This window comes from Aquila chrysaetos, chromosome 4 (genome assembly GCF_900496995.4).
Source record: "Aquila chrysaetos chrysaetos chromosome 4, bAquChr1.4, whole genome shotgun sequence".
Classification (NCBI taxonomy): domain Eukaryota; kingdom Metazoa; phylum Chordata; class Aves; order Accipitriformes; family Accipitridae; genus Aquila; species Aquila chrysaetos.
This window is the reverse complement of record NC_044007.1, coordinates 70,899,594-70,927,066: the sequence shown is the minus strand read 5'-3', so window position 1 is coordinate 70,927,066 and position 27,473 is coordinate 70,899,594. Positions and strand designations below refer to the sequence as shown.

General features: G+C 38.2%; 1 protein-coding gene across 5 annotated transcripts in view; it reads right to left on the bottom strand.

The window, feature by feature from the left end:
* The window catches only part of TERT (telomerase reverse transcriptase), a 34,793-nt gene that overhangs the window by 5,663 nt on the left and 1,657 nt on the right, over nt 1-27,473 (bottom strand). For 2 of the 5 annotated variants that reach the window (XM_030012635.2, XM_030012639.2), the window contains exons 2-14: nt 25,508-27,413; nt 22,616-22,811; nt 18,133-18,322; nt 14,504-14,686; nt 13,133-13,294; nt 12,649-12,744; nt 10,661-10,746; nt 8,026-8,139; nt 6,147-6,218; nt 4,097-4,282; nt 2,509-2,635; nt 2,120-2,181; nt 226-350 (exon numbers count right to left, since the gene is read on the bottom strand). In XM_030012635.2, coding sequence (XP_029868495.1) covers nt 226-350; nt 2,120-2,181; nt 2,509-2,635; nt 4,097-4,282; nt 6,147-6,218; nt 8,026-8,139; nt 10,661-10,746; nt 12,649-12,744; nt 13,133-13,294; nt 14,504-14,686; nt 18,133-18,322; nt 22,616-22,811; nt 25,508-27,413 — 3,505 coding nt within the window. The remainder of the gene's footprint in view (nt 1-225; nt 351-2,119; nt 2,182-2,508; nt 2,636-4,096; nt 4,283-6,146; nt 6,219-8,025; nt 8,140-10,660; nt 10,747-12,648; nt 12,745-13,132; nt 13,295-14,503; nt 14,687-18,132; nt 18,323-22,615; nt 22,812-25,507; nt 27,414-27,473) is intronic. The other 3 variants (XM_030012637.2, XM_030012636.2, XM_030012638.2) reach the window with 3 other exon arrangements.

Genomic DNA, 27,473 nt, shown 5'->3' with positions numbered 1-27,473 from the left:
AACTAAAAACTAAAACCTGAAACATTTTATTATCTTCAGGAAATTGAGTTTAAGAAAAAAACCACAGTGATTCCTATCATGCACTCCCTATTTTTCATTCTTGATCTTCATCTCAAAATTACATGATCTGACTGCACATTCAAGATGTTTTATTTGTGTAAAAAAAAACCAAAAAAACCCAACCGAACCCAAACATGCTACTTCATAGCCATTAACATACTATACCGGTGTTTTTTGCTTTCAGGATAGCATAGCAGCATGATGCAGTCTCAGAGATGATCCTTAGGAAGAAATAAGGATTGTTTCTAACTTGCTGGTTGAATGGAAGTTGGAGAACACAGGCGTGGAACCTGTTCACAAAACCAGCCTATTTAATCACAAGTCATTTGCAACTTCAAGTAAAACTATGATTACATACCTTAGGCACTATTACAACATTTAAAAGCACCCAACAGTCTTTAGCTATATCAACACTGTTAGCATACGACACCTCTCCTATATATACAAATCCCTGGAGCATCAGACACATATGATGTTTGTTTGTAAATTTTGTACTGAAAGATCTTGAAGCCATCTGCCTTGGTAATAGAATTCTCTTCTGAGAATGACCATTTTATGTGCAGGGAAAGTTAAATTATACATCCTCAGCAATTCCATAGCATGGACCATGCAGCCAGAGAACACCCACATGAGAGAGTGCGAGAGGAAGAAAAAACAAAACCCCACAACAAATTCTGTTCAGAAATTCAGGAAAACAGACCTCCAAATGACGTAGTGTACCACAGACCAGGATCTCCACTCTTTTGTCTTTTTGGAAGCCAATTCTATGGAAATTACTTGTATTGTATGCTCCCTTACTCCTCTATTTGGATGTATTTTAAAACTGCTGGCTTTTTTTTTTTTCCTCTCTCCTTTTTTTTTTCCTTCAGCCTCTGGCATTATAATCCTGCTTATGCTGAATACAGTCAACAACTACAATGCTGATTTTTACTTACTCAACAATGTATACACTTGTTTATTAAATTAACACAGCATAAATGTAATCGCTTCAAGAAATTTTGAAATTTTAAAATATTTAAAGGATAAACATAATTACCACACTGCGTCACAGAGCTCTGGCTGAATTAACCTGACATGCTGTTAGCATGGTGGACAGTTTTTTAAAGGTACTCTAACATAAAGACCTTTGTTACGAGTGTTACCATAAAAGCAAACAGAAGTAACTAACTAATCATGTCCAACATCAGAGAAAAACTCTAAGTCACTCACAACACAAAGTTTAAGAGTTTGGCACATCAGTGCTGTACTAGACAAGTCCAATTACACTTCCTGGACTCAAGAACTATACAGGGTAAATGTGGACCAAGCTGAATTGAAGAACAAAACTAAAATATCATTTCCTGACAAGTATGAGCCTAGCAAAAGAGCAACACCTGATTTCTATAAAGAGGGAAGCACCTCTTAGACATTTTTTGCATTAAAGCAATAAACAATTACTTGGTGCTGCCAATCATTCAAAGTTTTCGATGCACAGAGATTAGTATTTTCTCCCAACTTGCTTATCAGTTTTGATTTCTTTCCCTTATCATTGTTGAAAACATTCACTTCCTCTGCTGGTCAAGAAGAGCTCACAAAACCCAAGGTATTACCAGCTAAGGAGCAATTAAGACATTATCAGCAGCTAAGAAACTGCAATTAACTTGGTAGAATGAAACCTCACCTAAAGTTAAAGTCACTTTACCTAAAGTTATACAGGTCAAAGTTCTATATGATTTTAATAGATACAAAGTTCTAAATATTAACTGGTTAATGAGTGATAAGGCTTCTCGTCATCCTCCTGAAGCAAAACAGACTGTTTTTCTTGAGGTCAGCTGTCAATACCAAGAGACACTGAAAATCCATTTAGTGAAGTGTCACTTAAACACACACATCAATATAATCCTGTATCCTGAATCTAATAATATTACGTAAGAACAGTGTTGAAACAAGAATAATGTGACCTACTACTGACATTTACCACTGCACATTTATATGGCGCACTTCTTCCTAATCCGTAGCTCCTCCATGTGTCAAGAAAGAGTAATGAAATATTCAGTTACTGCGGAAGACAGTGACCTACCTGTAAGCCTGAAGTAAAAATATCTTGTAGATGTTAATGAAAACTGTTCTAAGGCTGTTGATCTAGAACAGAACAGAAATAGAGCTATAGGAATATTATAGTGTCACGATAGGATTTGTTCAAGTTCAAGAGCATAAGATGATTTAGAGATCTAGAGAAAAAAAATTTTGTGCTAAACTTTGAAGATTTCTTTTATGTACCCAAGTTAACAATGTTGTGAAGGCTCAGTTCTGGAAGGTGATGAGACCCCACATTTTAGCTGATGTCAACATTTCCAAGTAATATGGATTACCTCTCAAAATCAACTCTTTATGTTAGAACTCAAGGCTGTTTTAATGTTCTGTATCACTAATCACAGTATTTCCAAACATCTCTTTCCATATTCTCACCTGTAAATCAAGAAATAAACAATGACATTTCAGTTTCAGGACTGTAATCAATTTGTATTTCATGTTTTTCCCAGCTGTTCTACTTGAATTGAAGGAAAGACTTGATCTGATGGAAGTACAGGTATAACTAGAAAAAAAAAAGAAAAAAGAATAGTAGTTAAACAAACTCCATGGGCTAATAGACTAAATTAACTTCTGTAAAGTAAGCCTCATTTAACTTCTCATGTTACAGAGATTGCCTGCTAATCAATGAGCCAGTAGCTACAAGATTACTATAACTAAATTCAATTTAGAGAGAGACTAGACATTGTGGCATTAAGGCTATTAGCTAAGGAACGCCTTCAATACCCCAGGGCTGAATAATTCACCCTGCTAAAAGAACCAAACCAATAACTTTAAACACAAACTAGATATATTTCTAAAACACATGGTCTAGCCAGGCCATTATTAATGACTCCAGTGACAACCAGGTTATACGCTGTGATCCATGCAATGCAGGAGCTTAGGCTGGATGCCACCTCAGTTCACCCTAGCATTCCAGTTACTTAAGTCAAGCTCATCAAAAGCAAGGCAGCCTTCTAACAAACACCCTCAGGATTCTGATGAGTGTCTCCCAGACCAGCAGCACCAATGCCCTCATCAGGGTTAACTGCTTCTTTTAGACACACAGCCAGTGAATAAATCTCTGTGGCTGTTGATTTTAGTCCTCTGTTGTTACCGAAAATCATGTCATATAAATTCCTTTCCTAAACTGACCAAGCTTTTCTGGTTTGGAAGACTACTGAAGAACTTCACCACACTGGTGATGGAAAACCTCCTCCTGATTTCCCACTTAAATGTATGCATGGGCTCTTTATACTAAATACGGTCAATAACACAGCAATATTATCCTTCAGTTTAAACAGTTCTTTCTTGTTAATCTTTAGCAAAAGTCTAATGCCATCTCTAGTAGACCTTGTAAAGGTTCTACAGAGCTTTTCAGCAGGATATATTGTCCCATCCTGAGTTCTATGCCACTTCAGACTGCTTTGTGTAAACAGTCAAGGCTGCTAGCTTAAAGACAGGTTACTTCTCCCCTACACTACCATCTGAAGTGTACCAGAGGGAACACCTCTGATGTTGAAAGGATTACTAGTCCCTCTAGTCTATACAAAATTAATCCTAATCTGTTCATGTAATCCTTACTGCTTCTTTTAGGAAGGTACAAAAAAAATAACAATTTCAGAACACTAAATGTAGTTATATGATATCAGATACAATATAGTGCGTAATGGTGAAAGAAGCTGAACTGAGGTGATTGAATAAACTTTCTCAGAACCATTTAGCCACCATATGGTATACGACTTCTGGTCACTAGTGATCTGTGCCACATTCAATGGTGTTAGTGGTATGTACATTCCACCAGAATGGAATGAAGAAAATAGCAGGCTCCACAGCAGAACAGAATGTTGAGATTACTTTATAAGAAACAGAATTGTAAAATCTATTTTGCAGTTAATTCAACTACACTGTTCACAAGACACCCTTGTGCTTCCCACACTATGTACAATATACTATAAAGCTGACGCTGGAGTATACAACTATTTACCTGGAGTAATCGCAGTAAACCTCAAGTGTCTGTATATCTAATAATAAACCACACCACGGGATCAAACGACAATCTGGCAGCTGTTTAAATTTGGAACATCCTGGGATATCATCAACAGGAAAATTCACGACTGTCTTATTGGGGTTTATTAAAAAGCCATACTCAGGAATACCTGTTGCTAGAGTCCTAAAACAGATATAAACAGTTAGCCTAACTTCCACTGCAAAAGCAAACAAAAAAGCCCACCATGCTGCAAGACACATATGATCTTGCATCAAAGGACAGAAACCAAAGAATAAAGGGAATCATGGCCAACTCTTTAGGTTAAGGAACACAGAAATAAACAAAACTGAAGATACTAGAGATAAATAAATACATAAAATAAATAAGCTTAAGGATATGAGGATAATGCAGAAAAATTTGCATTAATCTGTAAAAGTTAGGAACTTAAGCCATGAAACATTTGAGACAAGCTACATAAACCACACTCACAGAAACCATTGAGACCAAAATCACTGGAAAAACACAGATGAAGAGTTATTGCTTTTGAAAGTTAATAAAAACAAGGAGAATCCACATAACAGGAACCTCATTTATCTGATGAAAAGTTTTGAACTTTCTCCACAGAGTTTTCCCTAAGGATGTTTTCATTGCCAGAATGCCTGCTGATTACCTACTGCACATGGGATCAGCAGTGTCATCTCATGGATAAGCAGCAGTGTGTCTTACTTGGCGATGTATTCACGTGCACACTTCATCCTTTTAAAGAGTGAGAGGAAGAGGTAGGCTCTTCTTGTTGGGGACTAATAGTCATAACGCTGTCTCCTCAAAATTAATTTCTTGAGTCCACCAGTTCTAATACTACATTAGAAAAAACTGTTACTACTCCATTTGTGGCAGAGAGTTCATAGGATCTGTAAGCAGTTCTGGAAAACTTGCACAGAAGAGGCTACTTGTCTACAGAAAATCAACACAGCTGGTGCAGAAGTTGATATAGAATAAAGATGCAGATAAGTTCAAAGGGCAAGTAGGACAGTATCTGCAATGCTACTTCAAGTGACATTATGCTGAAAAGATGTTACAGAGATTAATAGCTCGAGGCATCCCCAGACTCTTAGTTCAACTTATCATTTCCAGTAAATCTCCATATCCCTAGAAATTTCTTTCTGTTCTGATAAGGAAATGAGGACAAATGAAGTCTTCAAAGTACGCTATCCACTAATTAGTACAATTTACACTTCAAACTGTACTTAACTGATTTCCCCATGACCTTTCAGGCTCACAACAGAGCTGCATTTTTCTGACTATTGAAAAGCACGATGCAACTGACTGCATTGCAAATGCTAAGCTTTTCTTCAAGATCTCTCCTTTGGATCCTTAAAACTGGCTTTGGCGTCAGCAGAACTCTTCTTGGATACTGACTGTACATTCATATCCACGGTAACCAGGAACCTCTTTTGGGGCCCAACTTTAAAAAAAAGGTAGTTCTGAAGCACTCTAAAGGATTACTGTTTGAAAACTTTTGTGAGCTGCGTGCTGCCATGCTATCAGTATCATCAAACACTCACCCCAGAATACTAATGACCAGAAAATTCTAGACAATATTGTATCAGAGAAAAGTTCCATTCTTTCCTCGGGAATAGAAGGTAGCAGCATGCCTGCCTGACAAATATATTTTAAGAATGTCACTAAGACATCTTAAAAAATTGAAGGAAAATGGTCTTAAAAGACAACTGTCAGCTGCTTTGGTTAGTCTGCACTACTAACTGCTGCTAGAAGCTCCATCAAGGTCAGTAGCTAGGTCCCCAATTAAACTCAGCAGGAATCCCCCACCATCTGAGCTGCAACAGACGGTTAGTTGGCCATCAAGAACGTAGCTATTAGGATTCTTCCCAGGCACAGGCTACCAGCAAGGACTCCAAAAAAGCCCTTGATGATTAACCCATAAAACAAATACACCTATATGTACAAGCATGTATAAAGATGAAAAAGAATGACCTAGAAGTTGTTAATGCTTATTACTTTGAAGACTATGTCTTTAATAGCATACCTTAGAAAAGTTCTTGCCTGCTTTAAATGTGGCGTAACCAGCAAAAAGTCATCAATGAGACGTATTAGGACTCTGTAATCAAGAAGAAACTATTGTTAGATTTATTTTATATGTAATCCTTTCAAATTTTTGTCATACTGTTCAGAGCAACAACGTGCCCATTTTAATTCACAAGAAGGTAGAGGCCAATATGATCTCCAAATCAAGTCTCACAAAGAAATTCTCAGTTCTGCTTCTTTCCTAAAAATAAATGAAAAAAAAAAAAAAGAAAAAAGAAAGCAAAGGGGCTGGCTACACAAAACAGGACAGGAATTTACAACACACAAGCTACTCCATAGCAGCTTCTTGGATGCAGGGTTTTACACTTTTCCAAGGGAGAATTTGCAGTATCTTAATCCACAAGACAAAGAAAGGAAGTGTAATACCAGGTACACAAGCAGATACCAGATTCTTGATGTGCTCTAACTCTGTATCTTCATTTACCATGTAGTATCTTGCTTGTGAAGCTATAACTTGAATGTAAAACACACCACCACCTACCACTGTAGAGGCTGGAATTTTCTTTTTCAACAGAATTCAGGCCCCAGGCATGCCCATATTTTTCTGATAAATCCTGCCTAGTAGATCATAGACAGGAAGCTCTGAAGATGATCTCATCCAGTCTCCTCTTCAAAGCAGGAGTATTGCCATCACTATGATCAGATCAGCTGCACCTTTGCCTAGCCAAGTCAATAGCCAGGTTATTTTTTTGACTTAAAGGTCAAATGAAACTATCAAAATCATTCAACAGACACCTCAGTAACATTCTAAAATCTCCTCTATATAAAAACAGCTGCTACATTAAAGAGTGCATTCTTCTGAATCACTTTCATAATTTCAGTATGTATAAGCAACATCCTTTAAAAGCAAAATATAGCTGTTTAGACTCATATCATCACAGCATCCTAAAGCCTACGAGAAGAACCCTACTACTTGTGTAGAGAAATGTTTAAAATTCTGAGACTTTCCATTAACCAGTGAGCCTCCCAAGAAGAGACACCAGACAGATACCCTTATCTCGAGTCCTCCTACACACTTCTTAGTTTCTTTTTTCTTTCTTAGGACAGAATTCATAGCAATGGAGGGAGATGTGTGAACACAGACAAGCTTCAGGGTCCAGCTCATGCCTAAAGACCCTAGTCTGGGATTCACCTGGGGATCAGTTCATATGGAGGTAAAAGGGACCCCAAAGTATTCACAGCTAATAAAGAGGTAGAGCTTTTATCAGGCGAGCTTTCTGTCAAGTTCCTAAGCAGCAAGCATGAGCAGGGCACAAAGACTTAGAAGATGTACCAAGAGCCACACAGGGCTTCAAACAAGAACCAGCATGCCTTATGCCTTGTAAAAAATCTGCAATAAAGCTGTGACCTTGATAAAAAGTTAAGATATACAGACAGTGGATTGGAAAACCATCAGGCAGAAACCTGGAATATCAGAAAGCCTGTAATGAACATCCTATCTTGTCTGAGGACAGAAGACCACAGATGTTGTGGGAATGAGTGTGGGAGAACCATAAACTTCCCAGATGTACAAGAAGAGCTTGTCAGGCTCTTTACAGCATCTCTAAATACTGTGCTCTTTGTAAGAGCAAGTCTCCTACCCACAGATCTGGGAAAGCTTCTTTTAAGCGCTTTTCGTTCCAATCTTATCACAAACAGGGAAATTCCCCCACTAAACAACCACGGTGACACTGAAGCTGCAGAGATGTTTGTGTGCACTACACTCCTAATGGAGAGTGGGAAATCCTTGAAATTCAAAATTAAACTTCAGAGAAAATGTCTAACACATATACCCTATATTATGCACTACTGTAACAGAGCACAGAACAAAACATCCCTACCCATCCTGCTGTACTCCACAGAGCAATTTGTTTTCCATGTCTCCATAGCATAAGCTGCAAAGTAAGGTTGACAAAATGGAGCCCTGTGGAATTCCGCAGCACTGTAAGTAGTACCTAGTAAAGAATAAAAGAAAAAAAAAAAATCAAAACATGCAGCAAGAAGATTGCAAGAGCCATTAAAAATTTACCTTTTTTTTTCCCCAAGCATAACTTATGTGTTTCAATAAGAAATATGCTACATGCCTGCTAGTTAGCCTTACTTAAATTTGTATGTTCTTTCCTCTGAGAATCTACATATGGCTCCAGAAGTTTTAAGTTAAACAGTGAAAAAAACCACTAATACACTTATTCCTTTCTTATTATCAAACTCCAGTAGACAACTGTCATTAAATGAAAGAAATTTTATATCTGATCTCAAACCACAATGCCTCCTTCCTCCTTCAGCTGCGGAGCCACCCTTCATTTAAGCTTTGTAATTCTTTATGTTACATCTTACATAGATTCAAAACAAGTGTTCTTGTACAAGAAACAAAGTGCACTGGACAAATCTTTCAAACTATAATTTATTTATTTTAAATTATTATTGAGGTGTTTATTTTTTGTTTATACTTGCACAGCATGATCTGGCCAAGGAAAATATTTTCTTGGGTTTCTGGTTTTGGGGTTTTTTTTTTGGTTGGTTGGTTTGGTGGGGTTTTTTCCCCCCCCAAATAAATATCACTTTAATTTTAGGGAAATTTCTGATGGCTTAGCCCAATAGAGCATGTGATCTGGTTTTATACATCCCAGCTGTACTGTAAAACACATTTATTTCCTCATTTAACAGCTCAGGCATGAAGCTATCTTACTTCTAATCAGGAAAAACCACTACCCTCCTGTGAAATGCTAACCCTTACTATTTGTAATTATACTCAGCCTCTCTCCACCTCCCCGCTTGAAAAGTTCACTGAAGTTGTCAGCTGTCATTTTGCAGAAGAGTAAATCTTGTTTCTCATGGCTTCAAATAACTCATACAGACATAGCCAAGGGCAGGTTCATTAATACTTCCCCTATACTGTTCCTTGTATAAAGACAGTAAAACCACACGTAGTAATAGTAATGTATCAAATACAGATAAGCTACTGAAGACAAGAGTTCCCCATTACCTTGCCGATTTTTCCATGCTGGCAGCAACGGAATGAGTGTGCCTCACAAAACCCAAGGGAATTATTTTCACAACACTCCTTTGAAGTATTTCACAACACTCCTTTGAGATATTATATTATAATGTCAATTTTACTATTACTACATGAATGGCTTAGTGAAACTGAAGAGAATGAAATTATGCAACTGGACACCAGAGCCACATACTACATTCTAGCAGTGAACTTAGCTATGTTTTCAGTCCTGTGCAAATTTTTCTAGTAGTAATTTTACATTTTTCCAGGCTTTGATAAATCTATCAAATGGTATTAAAAGATTCCTTCTAGGTCCCCAGCTCAAAAATCAGCATTTTTCTCAAAACATCAAGTGAATGATAACTAACTGTGATGGCTTTTTGAGAACCATCAGGTAAAGAGTGTATTCATTTACTAAACTTATTTGTTCCAAAAAAAAACCCCAAAACTGCAAATGAGAATGAGCTACTTAAAAAGGGCAAATTCATTCCAGGACAAACAGCATTTTTTCAGCTAAGCTGTGACTGAATTTAAGTAAATGTGAGGTTGGCTTTCTCAGGGTGTGCTTTCTTTAAAACCATTAAACTTTTATTAAACATACTGATGTTGGTCAGTCCGTATTAACGGCATGCCACGTCAGCATTCTCATGATCCTGCCAAAGGGAGTGTAAGCATCGATGCCAGAAAAACCTATAAACGCTCTTCTATTTGCCTCCTTAAAAGCTTTTCTCCCCCTCTCTCAATTCTGTGAGATTAAGTATTCTAAATAAAGGTATTTTTCCAAGAGCAAGAAGCTATTCATTCTAATATACCTCACTCTGAATTTACAAAAAAAGATCATGCAAGTACTTCCTTTTGAGACCTGGTACACATTTGCCACCTAGAGGCAAAATATTAAGTACCAGATCAGTATCTCTAGCAACACAAGAAGAAATCTGCATTACTACTCTCTATAACATCTGATTCCTAATTTTGGAGTTGCCAGTAATTTTAATTTTTACTTTATTGCCTTTTATTTTTATTGTAACTTGCCAAATAGCAAGGCCATGCAGAAAAGGTTTAATTTTGCACTACGGAGAAAAGACTAACAAGGCTTTTGCATGATTGCTTGGATGTCACCTTGCTTTTGTTCACCACTATGGATCCCAACATTTTAAGGTATTTTTCTTTTGCTCTACATCTGCACTTTCAAAGGAATAAGGTTACGTATTCACAGAATAATGCATTCTGTGTATAGTTAACATCATCTAGATGGGAAAGAAAGATTTTATTCGATATAAATCTGATATCAAACTCTTCATGCTTTTACAGATCTTAAACTGATAAACAGATTTCAAATTAACATGAAATAAAAATCTTTAAAAGGCAGTTATCAAAAATCCCCTGAGCCAATTAAAAGTATCCTGCTTAACAGAAAAAAACAACCAACCAAAAAAACCCAAACACACTATACAAAGAAAAATGAACTTCTTTTTTACCTGCTCCCAATCTCCAGGATGTTGTTTTGTATCATTTGAAGAAAAAAAGTAAACAGGCTGGAACTTGTCTCATTAAAAGTTAAGCTCTAGAAATGGGACAAAACAAAACAAGATTTGTACTTCAGAAACGTACTGAAACTAAAAATAGAGTATAAACTTAAAAGATACACAGAAACCTTTATGAAAAGCTAAGACTAGTAGTTCAACCCCCTAGGGTAAGAAAAAAACACCTAAAACCAAGATCTGAATATACATGCTAAAAAGCTGCTCACATCCAACAAGTAAATGGTACACTTCCTTTTTTTGTTTTGCTTTAGAAAAAAAACAGTCTTGATTGGCGTTACATGGGAAAATAGTCAAATATAACATCTAAACCCACTTTTTAAAGTGCTAGGTATATTATGTTGGATTATTACGATGTATGAGACCTTGCTCTTTTGGCCACTTTCTATCCCGTAGGGCAATTTCTGTAACTGTCAAGTTCTTTAAGATTCCGCAAGTATAGATACGCTCACTTGCCAGTTCTGCTGCAGAACACGTTCTTTGCCACGTATTACCAACGATTCCATGCATGACTGTCCACCCAATATTTATGAAGCTTTTTGTTAAAAATTGTGTAATAAAAAAATCATTTAGAGCAGTTTAAATCCCTTTAACAATGACTTCATGAGAAATAAAGCAAAATTACTTCCCATTTGCATAGATTAGATATCAGACAAATGCACCCAGCTTTTGATAGAGCCATGTGAGACCATGGTTATTTGTACTGAAAAGCTAATGCGAGGCACCTGTGGTACAGACAACTAGGCTGACATGATACTTTTCTCAGAATACTTTTTTTTTTTTAAAGTAATGACACACACGCACATACAAATCGTTTTCAAATGTAAAATACTTTGAAATAGAATGCTGCTGTTCATGTAATATCTAGCATAGTTACCAAAATCAGCTGTGTACTGGAAAAAACAACAAAACAAAACCCTACATACACATCATCAGAGATCCAGCTAGTTTTCATTTTCATCCATGTACTCATTAGGCTCTCTGCACCTTGTAGGATCCTGTAATTGTGCACCACCCACACTGTATATTCTACTCCTATGTCCACAGATATACAAGATCATTTTACTTGCATGTTAGAAGCATAGATTATCCTACGTCAAAATTTTCCACTGACAAGTTTAGGAAAAAAAAAAATTTCAAGAGGAAGTAGCCTATGAAAAAATACCTGTCTGATCATCTGACGCTCAGGAATGTTGTAGGTTGTTATCATGGAAGACCATGATGCCAAGCAATTCAATGTATTAAGAAACTGATTTGAGCATACCACCTACTTCTAATGCCTCTGTCATGCTCCTTGCACAGAAGGAAGTCTTGAGAACAAACATTTGGAATTAGCACAGTTCTTTGCAGCACAAGAACTAAAAGAACACAAGGTCCTTGCTTCTTGTAACAAAGCGTCAGCTGGAGTAAATTTAAAATACATATCATTTTTAACCGTACTTTAATTCACTGAAAGTGAGAAATCTCTTTAAACAAAAAAATACAGGAGTTGCTCTTGTTTTGTGCTGCATTTTAACTCCTCTGAAGAAGAGCTCATTCTTATCAATCTTGGCAGGTTGAAGCCCTTCTTTACTAGATAGTTAATTTCTCACTTGAGACCTGTTGCAACAAACAATGGAATTAGGAAAGGAAAAAGAAAACACTGGTTAAAATGAAAGCTTGAGACAACAATGAGAAAATCTGGAAAAAGTCTAGCAGGACATTTTGTCAGATTTCTTGCCTGGTGCATTTCCTCCACTGAACACTAACAGCCTGTTATAAACATCAAAGAAGAGATGACAAAAAACTTTCTACAGAAGGTGCTGGGTAACTAGAAGAGAGGTGGTGTCAGCACATAATATGTACATTCAATTAAAAATCCCAATCTTCCTCCAATTCTTCGGTAGCTTTCTTTTTCAGTTGAAAAGAAGCCTCCCCATATTTACCTGTTCAACTATTATTGCATTTTGCAATGAGGCATTCTCCTGAAGCTGGGACACAAATTGCTTCATGTCTGGCATAAAATCCTTGAAAGTAGAAACCTATATATTGAGTGTAAAGAAATAAATGACAAAAGCAGTAGAAAATTCAGTACCAGACTCTTTTATTCAGTGAAGGTCGAAGGGCCAGCCTGATTGCATTATTTTAATCCAACAATTCTGCTATTGTTAAAATGAAATATCTCCCTCACATATCTCTATTTCCACAACACATTTATCTTTATTCTTACTAACGTTGAGTAAAAAGTGTAAAAAGTACAGAGTAAAAAGAAGCTTTGCTAACTCTGGAAAATATCCAACACTATTAAAAAAGGTTTATGAAGTAATTGCCTAATTCAAATTGTGACTTAAAAAAAAAGCTACAAACAAAAATATTCCTTGGACTGAAATATATCTACAGCAGCAAACAGAAGAAATCAGCAAGTCATACATGTCTCCTATAGAACCTCTTGGCTTTTCCACTTGTGGTAATCATAATCATGGCATAGCGCCGTATGCAGTAGACAGTTCTTTTCTCAGGGTTTAGGATCCGTGAAATCACTTCCACAAGCTTATTGTGAGGAATGGTATCATAAGCCCTGGACACATCAGCCTGAAACAGAAGAAATATCTTCCATTATATATTCATCAGTATCACTGTAAACACTGTGGTAGTACGAAAAAACTCACTGCTTATCTGCAAAACCTTTCCTCACTCATCAATGAGTTTTCCCTTACAAGGGATAACCAAACCATCAGTTTTAGCACAATTCTTGTTACTAACAGAAGATGATACCATATGCAACCTTAAATCTAAACACTGAACCTTCAATCATTTAAGTGAAGTTTATTGCTGATATTTTATGTTTAAATATTTTAAGAAACGCTCCTTTCCATGTGATCACGGAGGTGACATCTTAGGCTTTTGAAAAGCTGCAAACCCAGGTGTTTCACCTTTCCTAAACCTCATATTGCAATCTTACCTCTGCTTTTACTTGTCATAGTCGAAATTCAAAACCTTCTGAAGAAGCAACAACCTTAGGAGAACTACATCAATGACATGATTGTTTGGCTTGAAAGTTAACAAGACAATCACTGAAAGTAATTTCAGGACAGGATGACAACTGACATATGAGAGCATGGGAGAGGAGCCCCACCATAATATATATATATATATATATATATATATATATATATAATTTACATACATCTGTATAAATTGCTCCAATTCAAAGCTATGAATGGAGCTCAAACACAAAAGGTTGCCTGCTAGGCTTAACTGAAAAACAAAAGTGTTAAGAAGAAACTCCTTCAAATAGTGGGATATGACAAGCACTCATTATTTTCAAGTGGGAGAAGAAACTTGTTGGAGACACACTAGAGTTCAAGTGTTCATTTTCAACAGAAACTAATGATACTGAGACAGAAGAGACCTATTTTTAAAAAGATGCTGAATTTATCCAAATGTGCATAGAGTTTTTCCTGGTTTTCCTTTGGGAAGATGGCCCTAAAAGCATATCTGAGTTTCTATTTTTGTCCCATTTTTACACCCAGATAAGTGTAACTGAAAAAGCCAGTGCATGTGCAGAAGCAAGAGCTGCTACATGACAGAAAGATTAACAGAAAAATATCCAAGTAAAGGAAGCACTACTGCAGGGACACCCCCCCTTAAAAAACCAACCAGAGTCTGTGTTAGGTATGCACAAAAGTTTATTTTGAGAAAGAAATAATCATGCACTCAGATCATACCTATTACAGGTATAAAAATATCTGCACAAGCTTACTTTGAAGTTAGTCTGAATATGTAATTAAAAAGACATACCTTTACATAGTAGAAATGAGGAATTTCACCATCTGATTCAAGAACCTTTGTAACAAACTTCTTCCATGTCTTGTAGATATCATCTTTCCCAAACACTGAAGAGCCAATAAAACTGGTGTTTATAGTCCGTTCATAATTTAACACACTAAATAGATTTTTTAGTCGGGTGTTGTAGTGATGCATCTAAAAAGAGACCAAAGAGAATCACCTTAAAGTATGGTGAAACGTATTAAATTCTGTGCAATACATAGATTTCACATTCAGATGAAGTATGAGATTAAATTTGTATATTTACTATATTATTTTGGTCAACTGCAGTTTTCAGAAAGCATGAATATAGCTTCAGTAAACTACTTGGAAGTGTCAAAACAGCCTCAGAGGTTTTGGCGGGGGGGGGGAAGGGGGGAGGTTGTAGATTTATATCCTATGGAAAATTTTTTTTTTCTGTACTTGACTCTTGGAAATCAAGGTGTAAAAAAACTGCCACCAGTTAAAAGGTGTCTTCTTAAATACCTTTCATTCTCTCTGCTGGAGAGAAGAACAGCAAAAAGAACATGCACCCAGAGACTTTAGGCGAACTCCAGCTGCACCACCAGTTGAGCCTCTGGAGGTACTTTATGCAAGTACGTTAGCAAAGATTTAACTCTCACCTATGGGAATAGTAAACTACACCAGAGCGGCAGTGAAGTTGTGCAGGTTGATTAGCTCTGTAAACACCTTAAGGAAAAAAAAATATTGACAGACCTGGCAATAAAAGAATGTTGAAAGGGCAAGCCATACTACCGAAGAAAATAAACAAACCGCACACGTAGCATACTTATGAATCAGTTTAGAGCTTCAGAGAAATCCGCCAAAATGTATACATAAAAGCGTTCTTACTGTCAACAGTAGTATTATGATCATGATACGGATACACTGAAACTACTAATTACAGAAGCATTCCAATTCATCTGAAAACATTTATTTTTGCACTGAAAAAAATAAATTACAGGTTTCAGTGAAAAGCTGGCAAAACTAAAGCACACCAAAAATGTTCAGTGGACTACTGCCACTGCCTCCAGAACAACTTAATCCAACTTCACTGTTTTACGTAAGGTAAGGAATTATGTTCATTCACTGGCTGATCTTGCAAAATGTTTTTGACAAGTTTATAAAACAAAGATTTCTGAAAATTAACATGCTTTCCTGAATTATTGCAGTGGTATCTTTTCTGTTATAGGCCAAGTTCCTAAGAAAAACAATCGAAAGGGTAGAGATGTAGCTCAAAGGTAAATAGAAGCAGCAAGGTCAAAGTAATCACCAGTAAAGTTCCTCCTTCCCTTCTTAATAAGCATATCCCAAGATGGTTGCTTTTTCACAAAAAGCACGCTTTCACCTTCTCACAAAGCTGATGGCCATATGGGTGTTAGCAGGTGAGTCAATAAAAGAAAATTCAGATTAGTTTCAAACCCTGTTTGAACTAGACCTGAGAGACCTGGAGTTGCAGTAGTCAGAGTAGCTCCTCATTTTCATGTTGGAAGGAATTCCCTCGAGCCTCTTAATTCCCCAGAACAGGTCTAATCCACAGATTTGTTAACGTTTTTGCAAAACCTAAAGATCTGCTGGAATCTCTCCAGAATGCAGTAAAAGACTATGAGCTCTCAGACAAATCATATCTTTTGGAACCCTGCTGCCGCCCAGTGCTTTGAGCTTCCCATTAAAAATAAAAAATGGAAAACAAAAAAAATACTGGTTCAAATGAAAAAGGAAGAAGGGTGTAAAGCAAATACGTAAAACCTTTGAAACAAAATAAAATCTACACTGATTTGAGGATAAATTCACAGAACTGGACACATTCCACCATGTATTTTGCAGCAAAGTTTGAGAGTTGCCCAAGAATCAGAAATTGGTTCGCTGGATATTTGGGAGATTCTCTCTGGCAATTCATCTGGATACATTCCAGCATTGAGCTACAGAAGCTGGCCAAGACTACCCCTACAATTCTAAACTGGCTTCCAAATTCCAAAACCTGGAATATTGTCAGACAGAAAGAATTGGAAGATTGTCTTCCTTCTACAATTTAAATGCTAGGAGTAAAGTGGAGAGCAGAGACAAGCTGGATATGGTACAGGGTGAAAAACTGGAACAGAGTGCGCGATAAAAGGAGGTCATGATAGAAACAAACTGAGCAGCCATGCAAGTTCGGGACGGGGGGGGGGGGGCGGGGAGGAGAAAAAAAAAAGAGAGAGAAGACTACATCAGTTCCATTAGGTTGGAAGCCCTAAATTGATGAATAAGATGATCATTTTGCACTAGACTCTTTTCTCTGTCTCAGTCTACTATCCGAGAAGAAAGGTAACACTACTACAACCTTCTCTTTCATGGATTTCTGAAAATCATTAGCTATGCTTTGTGATCAGTTTAGACAGACGAGGTCTGTCTAAAAGCTGAAGACCTTAGTGTCCTCAGTTATTTGTCAGCACTCTCCAACAGGAGTCTATTGCTCCTACTTTTCAGCTGACACAGATATCCCCTCTCAGCTCCAGAGCAGCCAGGTTAGCTCAAATCACTTGACCAGCTACCATGGTCAACTTTGAACCTTCATCTTCTTCAGTATATTCATGTCATCCTTTATCCCAGATCCGTACAGGAGCAATAGCACCTTTAAAGCACTGCAGCTATTTCCAGATTCACTGCGTGCATACTCTCAAATCTGACAGTCTGATTGTCACAGAAAGACTATGAAGAAATAACACTTTGGAACAGCTTTTAGCTGATGCCCTGTAAATCTGGGCTGGGGTCACATACTGAACAGTAAGTACCAAGAAGCCATTGACCTCTCACCCATTTGGGGAACACTTAAATCTTGTGCACTAAACGGGACTCAGTCTTAAGGAAAAACAATTAATGCAGTCATGCAAGATAGTGAAACTGGGTTCCCACTATGTCTTGTGGTTAACTGGCCTGTTAAATAGATTACTCTGTGCACTGCGTGTTCTGTCTTCGTTCCCACACTGCAGTAATTCCCTGCCTCCTTCCTATCTCCCTACCATCCTTGATCCAGCTTACTCGCCCTTCTTAGACCTTCTCCTGTAACACACCCAATGCACCACTGTTCAGCCCCCTGAGCAGACCTGGCACCACAGCCAACTAGCTGATCAACATGCACAATCGGTATTCAGCTAAATCCCAACAGGGATTTGGACTCATCCATCCCTCACTCTCTGGTGTGCCAAACAAATACGACATGTTAGTTCAGAATACTGAGCATCTTTGAGATTTCTGTCTTTCTGCTCCCATAGATGGCCAATGCCTACCACAACCAGACACAGTTAGCAAGCCTGAGGGAAAGGGATGGAAAGAGAAGACAAAGAAAACATGATTACCTGACAGGCCATTGCCATTCTGTTAAGACTCATTTCCTTAAGACAGGCTTGCAAACAGAAGTACACGATTCTGGAATTGGAGGCTAATGGCAATTAAGCACTGGGAAGGGAGAAGCTAAGTTGCAACAGGTAGACCCATTCAGTCATTCTGATTTGAATGTCCCAGTTCACCATGTTAAAACTAGTTTTATGTAACAAAAAACCTTACTCCCTGTATTAGCTACCTACATCAAACCCACATAAAACAATAAAGAAAATAAAAACCTTCTTTTCTCTGCTTTCCCTGCTGAATGCTCGTGCTTCAACAACACCGCTCACTTTTACTATGGGTCTTAACCCATTCGCTTTGGGAATGAACCGGAGCTTTGATGCCATAGGAACATAATTTTTTTGACGGACAGCTTCAATCTCCTCTGAAGATAAAGCACGTAGGTGTACTCTGGCAAAATGGTTTCTAAAATACAAATACACATTTAGTGTAAGCAACAGGAAAGGCAGTAAAGTTAAAACACTTAATCTCTTTATGATAACTGAAACCAAATATTTTTCTAAGATAATTACAAATACTAACCTCTGCAGAAAGTGACATGGAAGTCTGAATTTCAGAACAATTTCACAGTATCTTAATGACAATGTAATACAATAAAAAGAGAGTACACATTTCTGCTTGATGCAAATTAAGGTAATTAAAAAAAAATCTTAATTAACACAAATGAAAATTTAAGCACATATTAGCTGAGTACCTTTGAACATTATGAAATATTTTTGATGCAAGACAACAGGAAGTTGGATATTTCTCATGGTTTCAGAAGCTTGAAAGACATTAACGAAGCTGAATAGAACCTTCAGAAAACTATGTTAAGAAAGATCCAGGGAAGGACTTGCACACTGTAATGGGCTGTTCTACTCCCAACGTTTAGGGGACCTACTACTTATTAAAAGTTATAGTGAACTGAGATACTAGGATACATATACAACCTAAGGGCATTTAGGTATCCAGTAACATGATTCAAGTGTTTAGCTGCAGCTAAATTGAACAGCACAAAATAATGAAGAACGGAAGGCTCCCAAGTCATGGGTTCTGAGCTCCGTAAATTCATCTTACCGGGAAATGCGCTTCCCCCTCAGGATTTACAGTTCAGTGTAGCTTAGTCCAAATCAATACTTTCCCATGCAATGATGCAGGAAAAGGAGGTGGAGCAAAAGCCCTTGCTTTTACTTAAGATGTATTGTTAAAGTGCCCTACCTGCAACATAAAAGACCTGGATCAATCTCCTGCACTGCTTGTATTGTTCAGATGGACAAAACGTGCCATTCCAAAAAGCCCTACAGCCTAGTGGTTAGGCTACTGCCCTGGGAAGTGAAGCAAGACAATTCAAATCCTCGCAAAAGAAGGGACACATATCTAAATTTGCATGCAGATTTTTCACATCCCACACAAACCAACCAGCTGGTTTAACAATAGGAGGCCACACTATCACAAAAGGCAGTGGATGGATGGTAGAAAGCTGGTAAGCATGCTCTAGGAGACACCTGAGAAGCTAAGCATGCGGGTAAGAGGCACACAAATACTTCTCTTTACGCCAACACAACTCACAAGGTAATGATCCAGCTGCTTGGGACTGTTGGGGTCCAAGCGATACAGTGCATGACACCTAGAAGGTATAGAGGCATCCAGGGCCAGCAAGTTGAGCTGTTACTGAGCGAGTGTTTTCGGGATTTATAGTCAAACTTTGGAATTAAATTCCTGGTAGAGATGCTGCCTAAAGTAAGGCAGAAAGGACAGGACATCCCTTTTCCACAGCTAGAGATCACTGTTATTCATAATGACTTAAATTCTTTCCTGAACCCATAAAATAAAACTTCATCATGTACTACAGTATTAGGTAGATCACCAAGACAAAACAAAGAACTCCAGTTCAACAGAAACAACTGAATGATCAAATCTCCACCCCTTTACAGTTCACATTTAAGTCTGGAGGAAAAAAAACCTCAACCACTGTATTAAAAAAAAAAAAAAAATTACTTCCTTTGAAAGTGAAGACAAAGGCCAATTATTGGCAGATCTTCATCATTACTACCTCTGGCCAGCTGTAGAATTGGACATCATTTTGCCTGCAGCAACATTCATTGCTTATTTCATGGCATTTATAGCAGTGCTAATGATTTTTAATATGCACTTATCTAGTGGCCACTGAACCATTCTGCTCTCATTTGCACACTCAACGCTGTTAAGCACGGGAACTTGGAGGAAGTTGAGTGGATGGTCCTGCTGTCTTTTGTCACCTCACCACAACCTGATGGGGGAGATTCAGAACTTCTGCAGCATTTTCTAATCCTCAGCAGCCACTGTGTGTGGCAAGAGCAGGGAGGGCACGGTCCTTAGGAAAACAGATGCTGTGACCCCAACATCGGGTACCTTATTTTTAAAACATAACTTTGCATTCTGTGGGCCATGTAACTTGAAGCAACTGTAGCATGAAATACTGAATTTTTCTTAGTAAGTACTGTTTTTAATTTGGGGTATGAAGTTTGGTATAGCCTCAAAAGTTAATAGAAAGCTGTCTGTGTGCAATGACCAGCACACTCTCACCTCCACCCATACAGCAAGACAAACATAAAGATTCAGGTCCCCTCTCAGACCCGTGGTCCGTACTCTTGAGTGGGATTCTGCACAGGAAGATCTACTCATGGGGATTTACTCCCTAATGGCAATGCAGTGAAAAGACAAGCTCATGAGTAAAGTCCAGGTCCACTTAGTCCAGCCCGTTCCATCCACTCTCTTCCTCCCAAAGGAGGATGCAAAAGAACTGGAAAGGCATCAGTGGCCACGCTCGGCTGTGAACACCCTCCTGCAAGCCAGCTCAAAGCAATGGCCACAAGCAGCTCCAGCTCAGAAAAAGAACCAGGACAACCGCACAACAGCCAGATACTCTTTCTCCAGGGAAGATGAAAGCAGCTCAACAGCCTCTGGCACCAATTCACCAATAGTGCCTGAAAACGCTGGCTGGTTAAGAGAGGATGGTGCCTGGAGAGCCTCCAAATGGCCAAGGCAGCCCTCAACAGCTGCTTCCCAGTATCTCTAAACCCCAATTTCCCTCCTCCCATGTGAAGCAGGCAGTTTGCCACCTGTATGAATGCAGTAAGCTGGATTAGTAGGAGACCTCATGTTACATTGCACACTTGAAAAAGCAGTGCTGAAAGCCCTAGCCTTGTGCGTGAAGCTTCAGCGCAGCTGCTGGGATCAGACTAAAAATCCCTATAGCTACGTATCCTGTAGCCAACAGCAAACACCCTGCCCTTACAGCACACCCTTGGCAAGCACGCAGCAGTACTTCCTCGGGATGCTTCCCTAGCTTCCAGTAATCTACTGGTCAGGGACTTCCCAAGCCAAAGGTGAGAAGGGGCGTCCTGCACAGTGGGGAAATATGTGGGGAGGAAATTAGAAGAAACGGGATCAGCCCAGATTAGGCTCTTCGATGTTCAGAGCACCTTGTCCTTACACGCCTGGTTTTTCTGGGAAACTGGGAATAGGGACAAAGGGCTAAAACCAAATTTCCTTTTGATCACATACCCCACTAAAGACAGCATTATATCTAATATGTAAAATTAGTACTTGATGATACTTTATGCCAAAAAGTAGCCTTTAAAGTACATTAAAACTACATAAAACATGAATTGCAAAACTGTTAGTTTGAAGACAAAACAAACAGAATATGTGGTACTGAAAATTATATTCTACTACTACTAAATTGCATACTCTGCTACAACTGCAAACAAGATTGAGGCCCCATTAAGTGCAAACGCATGCAGAAGAGCTACACTGGAGATACCAATGTTGAAATCAGGGAGCAGCGGGGCAGGAGGGGAAAAAAAATAAAATCACACATATAACATTGTAGACCAACAGAGCACTGTGAAAGCAAAAGGTTGACTGCATAACACAGCCATTAAAACACAAGACAAAATATGCTAATTTTGCACAGTTCCAAAGCGCTCTCAGACACCAACAATTCATAACGACAACCCAAAAAGATGTGAACTATGGAGACGTGTGCACAATACCATTCATTAAAATTGCCTTCAGATCTTTCCTATTTTCTCACTTAATTGCTTAAAATTTGATCTTAAATAATGCCCTAACTTAAATACATGCATGCATTTTTAGGACCAAAAAAGCAGCATGGAATTCCACAGCTGCACTAAAAAAGAAACTGCAGCTTTTAAATCCTTCAACCTTAAAAAACCTGAAACCACAAGGCTACTGTCTGAATTTATGACTAAAGTATTACAGCATTTCAGCAGAGGTTTGGGTTTGGGTTGTTTATGGGGGGGTTTGGTTTTTTGTTTTTTTTTTTAATTAAAGCACTTGAAGCAAATTGAGTATTTTTAAAATTAACTTTCCCAAGGTTACTTTGGGATTCTGTCACTATGCTCTACTCACTGTTAAAAGGTGTAAAAAATTGACTTATCAAAACAAAATCCTCTTTAAAATGGATTTTATTGTTGCAAAGGTTTCTCTTCTCCTACCAAAGAATTCTAAAGTTGAATCACTTTTCTCACACAAAATACTTCATAATTTACAAGCTGTGCACACTACAATCACAGGCTGAATTTTCTTTTGGGAAATTAAGCAAATAAAAGGAGGATAAATGGGCAATAAATGAAAGCAGAATTATAATTTTACACTACAAAACACGAGATTTCTACATATTCCATTAATGTTTGATTAGTTTTCTAATGTTACCTAATTCCAATGTTCTGTAACTTGCCCCAAATAAACTTTCGGTAGTAGAAAAGCATGTTTTTCTGGAACATGGTCTCGGTGATATAGAAAAATGATCTGAGCAACTCAACAACATAGGTATCCATCAGCCAGTACAGGAATTTAGCCAAAAGTTCTTCACGGAAACAATGTTCATATGCAGGAACAAAGTGATCACCTTCAATAAACAATTCAAAGGTAGTTATAGTGAATATCAACTATTTGTATTAGTAAAGAAACAGAACATACAAACAAAAAAACCACACATTGTTAACACTTTTCTTAGCTTGAGGTTAATGGAAAGAAAAAAAGCAAGTACAAACAATTGCACAGATGCCACTCCAAATTTTCACTGGCATTAAAGTGGCCGACCCAAGCTTAAAGTACAAACATAGAAACTAATTTGCAGTGACAAATTGACATACAGGATATGAATACATGCCATTAGTAGCCCAAAGACTGACTTTCTTTCCCCAGCGTTGATTGTGCAAGATCTTTAATGCACAATGGCAAAATTATTGTGAAGGGAAAGGTAAAATGGAAATAAGCCTACTACAATATAAAACTTTTAAAAAGGGGGGGGGGGGGGGGGCAAAAGAATGAAAATGCTTAGGTATACTGTAAAAATAACAGAATTGAACTAGGCTGACTTGGGGATAAGAATGATACTCAGATTTCCCAGTTACATGAAAATTAATTTCAGGGTTAAGCTTTATTTCAGACATCCTATATAAAAACTTATTGCTGCAGTCAAAAAAAAGAAGAAAAAAAAAAATCACCCTTATTTAAGTCTATCAGCACTTCTAATATTTAGATGGCACAAAAATTACAAACCCAGAACATTCCTAGCTACTGTCAAATTTAAGGCCAGTAGTGGTGCTGAAATATCGGTGAGTAGGGAATAAAACCCAGTGCTACAATACTGAATTTTTGCCAACTTTCAATTACATTTTTTCTAATTAAATTTAAGAGTAGAATTTAGCAAAATACAACAGGATAATTTAAAGAAATATAGAGAAATATTAGTTTAGCTGCATAGCACAAATGATTATGGCACAAATGTGTTAAAAACAGCTTACTTTTGACACAAAAGAGCTGAGGCTTAAAACTGAGACTTATGAAATGGAAATAAGTTGCCAGTTCTCTACCCTGTTTGGTTTTTGTGTGCTTCAGGGAGGAGACATTTTCATGTATTTACAGCACCTAAGAAAAGACTACCATAAAGAGAGAAAACAGTGTTCACTTCAACAGAGGCCAGCTAACATCAATGAAAAAATCCAGTGATTGTTAGAAAATCCTCTAACTGAAGAGTTGCAATATGCCGCTGTAATACACAAATTAAATCAGCATGTTGTTAAGTACCTGTCCTGGAACTAGATCATTTTTTTCTAACGGCTTGACAACAGATGTCGATGATGGCTACAATTCAGGGAACTAACAAGAAACCACTACTACCACTTTTGGAGAAAAAAAAAACAACTACAGTGCAGCAAAGCAATTAAATGTGTGTTTTAAACTTCAAGCACAAGGGAGTACTTTCATGAAAATTAAAATTAAGCCTATGTGTTGCTTTTCCTGGAATAAGGCCAGAGAGTAAGAGGGTATTATGTTTTTTTCAGATAAGATGTTCCAAATGACTACGAACCAAACATATATTCTACAATAAAAACCTTTTAAAATATTTAACTCCTCAGCATTTTGAAAAGCATGTTTTTGAGCCAGAGTTTCTGAATAAAGAATCAATGTATTTGCTAGAATTAACAGTTTCTTATGGAAGTGTAACCTCCCCTATTTTTGGCATCAGTTCTCAAACATCAGACTTGTTTATTTTCCTCCTACATCACAAAGAACCCGTAGTAATTTCAGAACCTTATCGCACCTTTTAAGAAGGAATACCATTTTCAGCTCACATTACTGTAGGATCCAAGTACATTACCAGGTAAGAATAAATACTGCAAACATACCAGTTAAGGAAGTGCAATCCACATTGTATAGGTGGAGAATGGAAGCACAGAAAAATGACAACATGCATTAGATCCTACAGCAATCAACCACAGAACGCCAGCTTCAGCCTAGATGTAAGTCCTAGGATAGTGTCTGAAAAAAAGACTTTTTCAGGGAAGCAAGATTTACTTGACATCATTTGAAAAAGAGGACTAAACAGAAGGGATTCATACAGAATTTGGAGCAATCAGCTGATGCCCTCACGACAGCTTTCAGCCAGGGACCACTCGGTCTGGTGACGTCTGTACCATCAACAACCCAGCCTGAAGTAGTGCTCAGCATGGGTCTCTTGTTCCTAGAGTAGGGCTCTAGAAAGGTGACAGATAGTGGACAACCCCTGCATTGCACGGCTCCCATACTCACATCTTTCTCGCAAGGTTGATGGGGGGGGGCGAGGGGGAGAAACATGCTGTGGAACAAAGGTTCACTCCCATAGCAGAGGAACACATGCCACTACAAGCGTCTTCAGTTCTTTCTGAAGGCTTATGGTAACCAACAGGCAGACTGCATTTGTTCCTTATGTGTTTAGGTCATACTTCAAGGAATTTTTAGAGTTACTGCAATTTGGAGGGTAGGGGTGGAAGGGAGCTTTGTTGAAAGGCCCAGGTTCTGAATTCATGTTTGTGAAAATGTCATCCTATTAAACACAAAAAGCATGAATGAAAATGATGAAAACTGAAGTTTTGGAAGGAAAGGCTTAAGTGTTTTTCCACCATCAATTACAAATATTATTAGGTTTGCTCTCTCGGCTACGGTTATTATCAATGAACCCAACAACTCTGAACTCAGATTCAGTACCCTCCCCTTCCCACATTAAACGTGAACACCAGTCATCTGACACCCCCGCCACTTAAGTTCTTTAAGAAGTACCTTTGACTAGACGAAGCCACATGCAGTCATTCACTCTCATCTTCCACATCAACTCCTGCAACGAAAGCTTAGCAAACTTCCCCATGGAAATGAACACTTTCACATTTTTTAAGAACCGGCACTTGTTATGGTTAGAACCCCAAAGCTCAGCGGGGATGACCCGCTCCAGGCACTCCCTCACAAAGATGTACACCTGCCAGTGGCTGCTGTGCTGCTTGAGGAGCTCCCCGAGGGCTGAATCACACACCTCTCCCGGGTTTTGCTCCTCACTCTGCGACTCCCCGCACACAGATTTTGCAAGAGGAGCGCGTAAGTTGTCTGGCGCATCAGTGTGACCAGATTCACATCTGCTGCTTGTCACACTCTTAGTAGGCTCTTTCCCAAACTGCTCCACTTGCTCGTGAACCTCTGCTTCCCCAGGCAAGGCTGCCTGACAAGGCAGCTCAGTTTGTCTCACACTGGTTTCAGATATCCAGACAGGGCAATTTTTTTTCAAGAGAACTAAGTACGGGCACTTTCCATGGTTCTTTAAGAGTTTCTGAAATGTGTGTCTCATTTGCCAGTAGCGTTTGGGCAACCTCTTCTTTCTCCAGTTGTGATGTGGCAGACTTTGACTGTGCTTTTGCTCCAACAGATTTTGGCTTAAGAATATAGTTTCTATAAGCCGTCTTCCACCTGCCTGACAGCCCTGCAAGCGATTCAATAAAAATGATTTAGGAAAACATTCTTGGAAACTCCTGCGAGAGTACAGAAGAAACTTCCTGTCAATGTATACTGTAGAACGCAGGAGTGTGTTTGGTAACTTCTTTGCCAAATGAGCTAGGGGACTTTCCCGCCTTCCACATTTTGAAGAAATACCCTCCATGGCTTTGATTTGTACAGAATCCAACTGAGACTTATACACATGCATCTCTACTCCTTTCCTATGGGATTCTGCTTGAATTTCAATGCTGGGCTTTAACGGTTTGTTACTCTGAACTCCTCGCAGGGAAGACCTTTCACCTGCCACAAACTTCTTCCCGTCACAAGATGTGTGAACTAAAGAAGGACCAGACATATCACTGTTACTTCTTTGAGAAACGTGCTGGTTTTTAATGAGATTTACAGAATGTGATTCTACATACCCAGTTCCATATCTCTTGGAACTACTCTGGTTTACATCAGGAGTGAGATTACAAGCCTTTTCCTCTCTCACTTTTTCCTCTACTTTTGCTCTCTTAGCTGGAATTCCAAGTTTTTCCCTATCAAGCTTCCTTTTTAAAGATGGTGCCGTAGCTGACAAATATAAACTGGAGCTACTCTGTTTTTCCAGATGTTCAGTAACCATTCTGATCTGTTTGCTTGCTTTAGAAATGGCTTTTGCAGAATACTGGTAACTGGACACGACGCTTTGTATCTTGTTATTTTTTTTATTTCCCATGCTGGAGACATTAGCTTCAAGTCTCTGTCTGCATTTCCACCAATGCGACTTTGAAAGATACTTTCTATGAAACATAAGCCTTTTTTGCATATAGTCAAGCAAGCTACTACGTTTATGCTTTGAAAACCTTTGTTTAACAAACACTGGGGATGAGTCTACATTATGTGAAATAAGTTCATAAACTGGTTGCCCACAAACTTGGTAACAATTACTAGGGGGAACCAGCATAAAGATTGCACAATGTTCCAACAAATACATCATCACATCATCCCCTATCCTGCTCAGCAGTGTTTCCCAGAGGCCGCTGATACGAATAGTTTCTGTTGCAGTATTGGGTAGGTAGCTGTATATATTTGAAGACGGCATGATTTGGAAATGAGAACTGTTTTCGTCCAGTAAGGAGTATCCATACGCGAGGACATTCTTCTTTCTTTTTTCACACAGTCTCTGAACAACTCTTGTGATGACTTCACTCTGACTAGATAACTGAAGAAAGAAAGAAAAAAAGAAAATGAGCTTTTTATCAACTACTCTTCCATAAACCAC